The sequence below is a fragment of the Ylistrum balloti genome, unplaced genomic scaffold (genome assembly GCF_031769215.1).
Source record: "Ylistrum balloti isolate Yb309-2 unplaced genomic scaffold, AGI_CSIRO_Ybal_v1 Utg370858, whole genome shotgun sequence".
Lineage (NCBI taxonomy): Eukaryota > Metazoa > Mollusca > Bivalvia > Pectinida > Pectinidae > Ylistrum > Ylistrum balloti.
The window spans coordinates 443,710-456,103 of NW_026782492.1; the positions used below are offsets into that span (position 1 = coordinate 443,710).

General features: G+C 33.9%; 1 protein-coding gene across 1 annotated transcript; it reads left to right on the forward strand.

Moving 5' to 3' along the window:
* The first annotated feature begins 663 nt into the window (after positions 1–663).
* On the forward strand, positions 664–7,933 carry LOC132559133 (perlucin-like). Its single transcript, XM_060223740.1, has 5 exons — positions 664–667; positions 4,018–4,275; positions 5,927–6,018; positions 6,938–7,028; positions 7,698–7,933. The coding sequence occupies exons 1-5, from the start codon at positions 664–666 to the stop codon at positions 7,931–7,933; spliced, it is 681 nt and encodes a 226-aa protein (XP_060079723.1).
* The last annotated feature ends 4,461 nt before the right edge of the window (positions 7,934–12,394 follow it).

Below are 12,394 nucleotides of genomic sequence, written 5' to 3' on the forward strand. Positions count from 1 at the left end.
ACTTCTTCTTACCACATTATGAGATTATCTACAGCTTGTGATCAGACATTTTAGGAACAAAGACATATGTACCGTCAAGTACGACAGTCGCCTGCTGGCCAAGAAATGCTTCCTAGAATACAGTGTTTTGCTCTAGAATATTTCTTTGGTAAGATGTTAACAAGTCGTTGAGGTGATACACATCAAAGCCAAAATGAATACTTTGCAAATGTGATGAAGTTATGATCTTTGGGCAGGTTTAGGGTAAGATATAAAGCTATCTACATGCTAAATAGATTTGAATTGACTGAATATGAAAGACATTCAAAATATCATTTGTTCACAAAAAATGACATTTTCTCACAAAATGCCTAAAGGATTAATCATATCGGCGGTACACTTACTGTTTTAGTATTTTGGTATTTAGTGTGTTAGTGGCTATCGGCGGTCACAGTTTAGTAACTTAGTTACGTAATTAGTTAATAAGGCAAGTGCGTCATCGATTAATTTTGATGAAATGTAAAACCAAAGTAACAACATCACAAAGTAATGTATCGATGAGTGGTCTCGAAATGTAAAAAAATCACTAGGCCGACCTCTATGGTACATACGCATTGCTGGAAATCCCACCTTTTAAACTTCAACATGAAAATTATTTCATTAATACGATTCCTTGTATTCCCGATGGGTAAGCGTCTTCTGCTTTATCGACTCTCTCACCAAATTTAGGCCAATCCAAATAAGCAAGTGAGTAATATCACGTTCGTAAAAGGAGAACCAAGTGAACAACTATTATACTACCAAACATACTAACGAGCAACAAACACTCCTTAAGTTTCATAGGAAAATATAAGATTCCGTAATGGAACACGAACTGACTATTTAATACTCAAGTTAAGGTCTGAAACATATACCTGTTCCGCCGTTCTAATTTGGTATACAGGAGCAATATCAAAACCAGAGGATGAAGGCGTTCTTCGATTTGGAATGGTATATGGTATTTTACAGAACAGGAACATTTTTTGTTTGAAGAGCTTTTTTTGGGGCGGATGTATTTTATATGATTGACTATCATCATAAATATTCTCACTGCATGAGAAACGCATCTAGTTATGTAAATTATTACAAGTTAAGATCTACAAAAAATCGTCCGTAACTTTCTAATCAATATGCGAACATAATTGGTCGGTGTCGCTGTGCCACACAAGAGTGACTACCTGACTGACAACCATAATTCACAACTTCACTCATCACAACTTGATATCTTTCTGCTTAACAGAGACAGCCAAAGACAGGTTAACCAATATAGTAGGATGGCAAGAGCATGTATGTATCAAGTATTTACAATTACCCGTCTTATAGGTAAGTGTTGATGATTTTGTTTTATTTCGTTTATAATCTATCTCAGAATTATCAATTGATATCACAATAGCACAGAAGATATACACCTTTAAATGCAAATTTAGAGTTAGTCAATCAGATACAGCTTAGCCTAATTATGAATTAAACTACATCGTAAAGCTGGCTCGTCCATCGCCGACTCATTGATGATGCCATTGGCCCACATTATTGACACCTTGGAAGTCACTGATGTAAATAAAATTTGCTTAATGTCAAAATCCTGATTTGGAGGTGGTAAATCTGATTAAGTTCAATCAGTTTTGTAATTTCCTGGACCGGGTAATTTCAAAATAACGTCGAGTAGGTGTATATATTTTTTTGTATTACTCATATAAGTAAAATCATGGCATAGAGCTTACAATGACAGAATTCGCCCGTAGTGTCTATCACCTGCAGAAGATACACGGATAGAAAGATCCAGTGTAACGATATTACAACTTCAAAACTATCTCATTTGCTATTACAAATCCATAGATATTGCTTAGGTGTGAAAACATCATGCTATAACATTGGTGATTTCAGACCGACAGATTCGTTATATGTATTTGAAAAATATGTAAAACTTGTCATCAAAACGTTTTAGACATATTGTCTTTAAAAGCATACCGCAAGCTAGAGTCGTGTTTGTTACCAAAATTGTATCGCATGTTCAACAGAAAGGCTGATCCTTACTGATGAATTTAGATATGTTGTGTGCAAGGAGTTTGATATTTTTTTTTCGATAATTTTGAGAATGGACTGAAAAAAGTAAACAAAGATACCTTGAAAAGAAAAAGAAAAAAATATTGAATTTCATGATTCCTGTGAAGAAAACTCATGCTCATTGCTTCAAACATAAATGACACAATTTTTATAGTTATTTTTTTACGTAATATAAGTTATAACATATTTTAATGATTTGTTTTAATTGAGTCCAGTGTTCTGCTGAAATCATACTCTTTTAGAAATTGCCTCTGTTTGAAAAGTTTATCTTTATCCATTTTGCCATTAATGCACGGATATTTCAATACACATTGTTATCTGATAATGAGGATAGGTGAACAGATCGCATTATAGGATAAGTATAAATAGCAATATTCCTACTCCAACCGTGCAAAAAAAGGATCAATATTAGGCAAACCAAATAAGGGCATCTCAATGATCACCGTTGTCTCTATTTCATTTTAATTTCATCTGAAGCTTATTGATGCAAAATTGGCCTATACTTTCAAATAAGTTTGTAATAGTTTTATAAATGATATATGAACAGGTGCTGGGTAATATCTCAACGGTACATACTTACGAACCAATTGCAACTTTGGTGGGAAAATAAATTAACAAAACTGTCTTAAACAATGACTAGTATATAAATGTTTTCAGGTTGTTGTTAAGATTATTGAAAACTTAAATATAAGATACACGTGTTCATAAAGAATACAAAATGTGGTAACCCACAACGCAATATAGACTGCGTGTGCACATACGCACTATACAGTATCGGGCGCACATCTCTGTGATAGGATCGCACCTTTTTTTTGCAATTCAGTGAAGATGTTGCTTACATTATGGATTAAAAATTAAACGGGAAATTCGTGTAATTATCGTTCACAGGGCTATCAAATTGATCGGTGGTTATAAAAGGCATTCGACAGTGTTCAAAATAACACTGGACCTTATATTTATTGGTTTTTCTATCACATACTCTCACACCTCAGAGAGTGGAAGGTGGGGTTCCTATGGCAAACATTACTTTTATACAGGTATATACGCAGCAGATCCGTACCGACTAGGTCCCGTGTAACAAACACAATAATTAAGATTTACATGAGTATATGTTTGCAAAAAGATAGAAATATAAGAGTAATATAGAAGTATTGAAATAAAATTTTCTCTGTGACGGTATCAGATTTCAGATGATTCATTGCCGAGACAAAAGAGAGATCCAGTGAATGCTTACATTTATAATTTACATATTATATGTATATATAATGAGATTTTGTACACTGAGGCTTGTCACGTATCGCGCTTGGTAAATAAAACACTTTAAATTACGAATGTATATAACTATTGAGAATCTGATATATCTACATGTGTCCAGCCTGTATATCTGCGGCTTAATTAGGAAATATATTTTGTATTTGTTGTATAGTTAGAAAATAGATAAACCTTATCGCATATTTATCTTTAATCCATTTCTAAATTAACATTAACCACGATAGAATCGCAAAACTGTGGGATACAACCACATAGTTTATTTTGTCCAGTTTTTCTATCGTGCGCTCATGGTGCAGACAGCGAGCACATACCGTGAAACGTTGTGCAATCCTACAACTGTAAAATAAACAATGAAGTTGAAGTTGCATATAGTGAGCAAATGAAGAAAAATCTAGTATTCATGAGTAGGATGACTTATTTCAATGATAAGATGGCTGCCAATATCTAAATGGTCTGTAACACTGGTAAAACAACGTGTTTGGTATCTGTTGATCTATAGCTTGCTTTGTATTTAAAGATGGTTTCCGTTCCAGTTTTCCAAAAAAAAAAAAAAAACCATTCATTTGTATTCACTGTTTAAATCCAACGGTCTGTATTGATTTCAATACAGGGCCATATGGTTTGTATCTAACCATTGAAAAATCCAGAAATGTTATTTTGTAGGGATTATATTGTACGTCACATGTCCCTATATTGATTGTCTTGAGGGGTACTGGAAACTTTCAGCTTCACTCCGGAACTATCTACCCGACTCCGACCTCGTCACTACGACAACCGCTAGCTACAAGACCTGTATGATCCTGTGTTTGATGACGGATGGGTGCTGCTTTATCTCCTACATTGCTTCCTCTTCTGAGTGTGTACGTCATCGCAAAATGTTGAACTATACACCTCAGACCTCTTCATCCGTTTGGAACCTGAGTATGTTACTTTATTTTGAAATCAATCAAATCGATCACTTTGTATTAAAGCTAAGGAAGTTGTTTAAAGCTCAGCACAAGTGACAGCTGTCAATATTTATAAAGTATGTCTGCCAATAATTTTATACCTGTATTAATTAAAGACACCTTGTACTGTTACCATGTACGGATATCAACCCTCCTCGTTAGTTTACAATGCAAACTTGACCCAAAAGGGATAAAACAACACAGACACAACATCACTTTCTGGAGCTTCCTACCTGTAATTGTTTTTCACATATGAAAACTCTTAATAGATCAGTCCAAATTCAATTTCACTGTGCTGAAACAATACATAACAAAACCCTAATTACAACAATTTTGAATTTGGTCTTGTTTTGTCGTTCTGTCTTTTGCTTTTTATCGGAAACTTCTCGGCTGTTTTAAATTAGGAAAAGAACTCTTCAGCAGATCACATTAAAGACGTGTTTAAAAATCTTTCATATTTTCTCATTAAACACCTAACAGACAATTAACTTAGGCTCTCAGCTTCTTTCCTAATCCCTAAAGAAACTTATATTTACATATTCATATCATTGGATGCTGTAATAAAATCTGAATTAAACTAAATATGCATGAACCACGCCTTTTGCACACAAATTTATATTTAGAAACATTAGAGTCAAACAATGAATACAACTGCGTCATACCCCCGTGTTATCATTTTAGGGCACGCTGATGATGCTTATTAGGCGACTGAGAAAAAAAAAAAGTGATCGAAAGAAATATCAAAATCCATGTGTATGTTCTCAACCTTCCCATTATTTCAGTAAAAATTAAAAGATTACATACATGTTATGACAAATCTTGTAGACTAATCGTTCACCAGCAGTGTCTACCACCTGCCATCTGGAAGAGTTTACAAAAGACACACAAGTGAAAAACACCTGTTTATGCAGGTCAAGTAATGAGTAAACCTACACCATACGGCTTTTCATTATACCATTTTAATCGGAAACCGACCAATTCTTCTTTCAGATATGGATTCAATTATCATTGTCATTTACCTTTAACATAACGTGGAGTACCTTATCAGTTAATTAATAATAATTATTATTGAAAAATAATTAGAATCAAGAATCCGCGTTATTGTTTTGAAATCTTGATCGAGTGTATGGATAATTTCACTTTAAATTCATTATATTGGGTCAAATAAAACGTATGTAAAGACGACCAAACGAAAGACTTAGATTAAATATGTCTGTAAGTATGATATCCTAGTATGACTTTGTATTATATCAATCTTAGCAAGTGAGAAACACACTTTTAGTAAAATGATGCCCATATACTTTTTGTAACACCATTACAATTATCACTGTTTATAACACGTAGAATACCGCCATATGTTAAAGCAAAATACATATAACTGCACTTACATTAAAAAAGTACCTGACACGTCATCAATTTTAAACACAATGAAACTAGATTTTTTTATGGAGATCCCCAAAATTGTACTAACAGATTAACAACCAGGTATATTGCCTTGTACCAAAACGATAACAACGAGCATTAACTTCAACGGAAGACAGCAAATTCTAATTATCAGGAACATTCGCTCAAACCCATTGTAGTTAACAGCATTTCGTACGTCTTGTTTCTATCCTTTACTGCAGTGAAAGATGACGGTTGCCCATGTGGTTGGTACAGAGTGCAAACAACATGCCTTATCTTTCCCAATGTATATTTAACGAGGGATGAATCCTTGGTGAGTATATTCAAAAGTAATATAAACTTAAGGATGGTATAGAAAAGCATTAGCATTCTGTAAAGTTAACAAAGTCTGAACCAGTTATCATTGGTTTGCTATAACATTTAGGAATTTTAAATAAACTGATAAACTATTACGTGGATTGCAGTTTATGCCTATACAGTTAATATTGAATTAAGCATGGCTCTTATTAAAGCTACTGATAGGATGATGAACCCTACCAAGAGAAAAACCATTACACTAACAAAACATAACAAAAAGTTAACGAAGTTCTATATGAATTTGTCATGCAGTAATTACAACTAAAAGACAAGCAATGAAAATCCTTGGCAAAACACTGCATTATTAACGGTGTTCCTCCATATCTGAACCACCGAGAAAATACAAAAAATATTTTTGTTTTGAGTACATTAACAAGAAGTTGTTAGGCAGGCAGTTCTATTACAATAGGCTTTACTACTATTCTTCTGGTGATTTCAGATATTATACTGGTGTGTGGAGTACTGTAACATGTAGTTGTCAAGCAGGTAGTTTTACTATTGTTCTCATGACGATGTTATGTTTAATTTACAGAAATCATGTACATTTTTCATTCAGATGTTTTATTTATTGCCAATTCATTTGATACATCAAACAGATTTCTTAGAACGAAAAATTTGTAATACTGAGAAATACAATACGAAACTTATTTTTATTCTTTGATCTTTCTGTTTACATTTTTATTAAAAATATACAGAAAGTTCATGTAATCAATTTGTTTGATTTTCTTCAGTCCTGTATATCAATTTCGTACAGGAAGAGTCAACGTTATATGAATCAAATTTCTTGTTATATATTTCTTTCAGGGTTGGTGCTGCATTGGAATAGAATGAACATTATTGCTATTATTGCACTATATTGTAATTATATGATCTAGGTATACTGTCAGCGGATGGACGCCACTCTGGCCGAAATAATCAATGATGAAAAGTACCAATTTATCGTAGGAATCGCAAAAGTTAAAACAGGTAAGGCACCACATTGTTTTCCCGTGCTACATACTTGCTATACGTCATCCTAGTCTTAACTCTTTCGGAGACATTTCCGATTATTAGAGAAAGTTATCATGTGCATGGACTATTAACATGAACTACCTTCAAACTTATATCAGTAACGTGAAAGTTAGTTATTCGTATTTTAAAAATTAAAATGTGTTTACATTACAATTGCATGTCATGTGTTAGGTCCTTGGTTGGATAAGAATCTTTTGAGACAACCCCGAATTCAGCTAAATGTTGCGTTCGATTCCGTGAAAGTTGGAAATGTAGTTTTACTATTTAAACTGCCTTTCCCCATTTTATACTGTCTAGAGTGTATATTTTCACACGAGATTTCTATTGAAGACTTGTTTTCACTTTTTAGGCATTTAGCACGTTTCAAACAACTAACAAACTTTAGTTTCATTGATTCGTGTGTAAGAGTCAAGTATTGTTCAAATGTCTCTATATTTATTTTTGTTAAAGATAACGTAGTTGCAAGTGAACAAATTGTTTCCTGTTACAAGCAAATCGGTTACTTGTGTCTTAAAGAAAAAATGTTTATAGAGACACAATCCTCTGAAAATCATTGCATGATATCAGTCATATAAATGTTAAGTCGTAAATTTGGAATTATCCATGCCCTTGTTTCTTCCATAGAGATTACTGACCTGTGGTTAGGTGGGTCTGATATCAGTAATGAGGGCACGTGGTTATGGAATTCGGGTTTGCCAATAACAGGATTTACGAAATGGTCTTCATCAGCACCTGACAATTATGGCAAAAATACGAATAACGCTGACTGTCTATACATGGGAAGCTGGATTGATTTTTATTGGGATGACTGTGGCTGTGCCGAAATTAAATCTCCTCTGTGTGAGAAACCAAGTCTTTAAGGAGACAGTGGAAAAACGAAAGATATTCCTGAGGAGGCACGACGAGTGTTTCTATCAAGAACGTAGTTTTCAAAGAAATGAAGTATGGCTTAAGAAGTTTGGGTGTTTTTTTTAGCAAAATATTCCATTTATTTTGGAAACGCATTTGATGAAAAACCGTTCAAATATATGCAACATCGTTTTATTGTTTGCTATATCTTAATGTATGTATGGGTAGTCATTGCACACTATAAGTAACACATCGAATTATCTCAACACAGAGGCATAAATATATCGAGGAAACAATTAATATTCTAAATTATACAATGAGACATATACATGTCCATCTATTTATGTAAAATAGAATGATGGTCAAGACTTTTTTGAAGACAAGTATTGATGTTGGTTTTCATTGGTGAATTTTTATCATTTCTAACCGTTTTTAATATCTGTATTATCAACAAGACCCCTGAAGTAATCGTCGGTTAAAATTAGGTTTTTCATTTAATATATGGTGTAATAAGCATTGCCTCTATCGTCTTCTAATATGCAGTTAATTGAAAAGATAATATTTGTCTTTTAAATATTGACAAAATCAACAGACCAGGTGAATAAATGTAATAAACATATGCACGAGGAACTGGTAATGTGTTCACGTGCACTTTCCATTAACCATTAACCTTATACTTCTTTTTTCTAATTTGCACACTTAGAATTTTTTTGAAATTATCATTGCCATTGAATTATTTACCTTGTACACCGTATACATAATATAGTGAACACCTGGGTATAATGCTTAGAGACTCGGAATTAAATGGAAATCAAAATGCAGATTGCGAAAATACATTAAATTGAAGTAACGTCTATTTACATATATTCAACATTAAAACAATATTCAACATAGCTCTAATTTTGGCTATTGATGTGGCATAAATACTCCCCTCTAACAAATAAATTAAATGTGAAATCATGGTAAAAGAACCCAAACCATTGGAAGAAGATGCCAGAAGTTAGACTGGTGTGCCGAGTACATTAACAGGTACTTGCTAGGTATGAGTTACATGAATAAGCTTTACTATCAATGTCATATACATAATATCATGTCATGTTTTATCTTTCCCTATGTATTTCATTATAGTGGAAAGTAATATCCATTGCAATATCAATACATCTAAAATAGACATTGTCACGAATCACTTTTGATATTTATAAATATATTCACTATTTTACTTCTGGTATATGAATCATGAACATAAACACCTTACGTATTTCTTGTTTATTCCATCATTATATGTACTGACACGCAAAAGAAATCGCATAATTTTACTATTTCATTCAAATATGTCATGTATGTTTTTTTCAACTAATCAAAGATTAAGATTCATTTTACTGGATAACACATCCAGTTAAGTGTATAGTTATCAACTGTTCGACGATGGCAAGGGTCAAGACGGGGTAGTCGTTAGATGTCCCCAGTCGTAATAACGCGTATGTCTTCCGTTTGCATTGTCTGCGGCTCGAATTCCTCGATGCATAGATTTTATTAAATGGTTTATTTGTGCTATAGGGATGTTCTGCCATCCATTCTTCCAGAAGTGCTAGGCCCAAAGCGGATATTGTCTCCGGGGTTTAGGGCGCGTTCTAATGAAAAGATCTAACATGCCCCACACATGCTCTATTGGCGAAAGATCGGGATTGTAAGCGGTCAAGGTAATGTGCCTACGTTGTTTTGACGAAGAATGCCCATAGCTCGTCGCACTACGTGGCAACTGGCATTGTCTTATTGAAAGAGCAGGTTGTGATGGTAAAGAAAGAATTCGACGACCAGTTGCAGAGTCTATGTACTGTTGAGCTACCAAATTGCCTTCGATGACTACTAAAGTGGTCTTGCGGTCACTACAGATACCACTCCACACCATATATAACTCTACCACCGCCAAATCTGTCGCATTCCACCATGCAGTTTTCACTATATCGTTCTCCAGCATGTCTAAAAACCACGTCGACGTCCCTCTGTGCGGTGCAGCGTAAATCTAAACTCATCAGAGAAGAGGACACAGTGCCATCTTTGCATAGGAAACTCATTTGGACGGTGGCGTCGCAACCATTCGAGTCTGACACCCCGTCGAATACGATTTAGTGTTATTTCAACAGAACACGACGAGGTTTTATGCCAAATGACATTAAGCGCCTTAAAACAGTGTCACGGATTATTCTTGGATTATGTGTTCCTGATGTCTCGTTTGCATTTGTTTTCATGAACCGGTCCTGGCGCGACGTCGTAACCTTCGGCTACAGCATATCGAGTATTTCCGCCCAACAGTAACTGCACTGCACTGCTACGTTCAGCATCAGCAAGCCTAGGCATTCTTCACGTGAAGACAAATGATATTCAATATTGGGTGTTTTTCACCAGATATCTGGAGGATGACATAGAGATCGAATACTCATAAAATTATACCACATGTATCGGTGCACGAGCAAATCGGGGTATGTGAACCGTGAATTTCAAAGGAAATGTGTATGGTAGCAGTATGTTAAAATCACGTATGATAATTCCAAATACAAATCAAAATACTGACACTTAATTTGGATTGTGTTTCTTTTGCGGGTCAGTGTATATTAACAATCTATTTGATGTATTCAATTTTATTCTTATAATGAACAAGTAAAAAACTTAGAAATAAAATATGAAAACCTTTACTCTTCATTTCTGTTGTTTCTTTTTCATCAAATGAAGAATTAACATTTTTTCAGTGTAGAACTGGTGCTGTGATTGTTTGAACGTCCCATCGGTAAAAACAAGCACACAACTGTCTGAACACTACAAAACGATGAGGTAAATGCAATTATGATCAACGTGATCTTGAATAAAATTCAAGGAAATCTGAACAAAAAGAATGTGACTGCTTTGATATCATGCAGATAATGCATCTAGCATATGGAATTCAAGAAATGTCGAGTTCGGAAAATGAGAGTCTAACAACGAAACAATATGGTTTAGAAACAAATCCAAAATTCAGCATTTTTCGAAACCACTACAACTATGCCAAACACTCAGAATTCTCTCATTTTTTAACAAGACAATTATTGTGGATGAAAATTATTTCCTGCAAAATAGCTTTGGATTAGCACTGGGTTTACTGCTGGAACCAATCATTTTCGTCAACATGCAGACATGTTTACGTCTGATCTGGACAAACTTTCAAACGGAACTCAGGTATGTTGGTCGCGGTTACACAACTGGATCCAAACCCCTTATATCGCCTCATTTATCTTAACCAGTAACCGATAGTCATTGAAATTGCAAAATTGTGTGTGTTTATTTTTGTTTTTTTGGTAATACACTAATGAGCCTTAGGAGCCATGGTCTTAGGAGCAACATTTACTTCAATGACCTAGAAAACGTACGTCTAATGGTGAAACAAAATACACAAATAAACATTTATCATTGTCATACACAATAGAGGAGATTAGCTTCGTCTAGGTCAAATATTTTTATTAATGAAATCGATATTATATCAGCTAATTTATGTTGTATGTTGTATGAAATTAATATAAGGTCAGTCAATTTACTATTTATCTATTAAATTATATTAGGCCAACTAACTTATGTGTTATTTTTGAACTTATATTAGGTCAGCTAAATTTTGTGTTATCTATGAAATCATATTAGGCCAGCTAACTTATGTGTTATATTTTATCTTATATTAGGTCAGCTAAATTATGTGTTATTAATGAAATTATATTAGGCCAGTTAAATTATGTGTTATCCATGAAATTATATTAGGCCAGTTAAATTATGTGTTATCTATGAAATTATATTAGGCCCGCTAACTTATTTGTCATCTATGAAATTATAACATCCATTATATTTTTTCTTTCCTACACATTTCTATGAGCCATCGGATCTGTGATTAGGAGAAGGTTCGCGTGGTATCCATGGAGACGTTTATATTTCATTGTGTAATAAGTACTACGGCGTCACAAAAAGTATCTGAAGTGTCTATCATTGAGTTACACATTCACAGAGAAGTCATGATATTCGTAATCTCCTGTAAGACCCGTGCTAGTCCCCTGTATTCTTGGACATTTAATGTACACTGATATCGAAGACAGCTTCAAACACAACAAAACAGCGATGTTTTTTACTTATCAATTTTCCATCTATACCTTTCAATATTGATTTAAACATTAGATTCTGGCGATTTACAAAATCAAACGCCTTAGTATAATCAACAAAGCAGCAGTAGAGCCTTCTCTTATTTCGCACAGTGCAGTAAATTATTGTTTGTATTCCAAATAAATCGTCAATAATAGAATGATGTTGTTTTAAGCCAAATTGAACATCAGCTGTTTTACTACATCTTAAGTCAAAGATCATCAGTTTACTATTGAGTATAAAACGTTTTCCGAGACAACTAACAATAGTAATCCCCTATAGTTATTTACAGCATTAGTATCCCCCTTTTGAAAACAGGA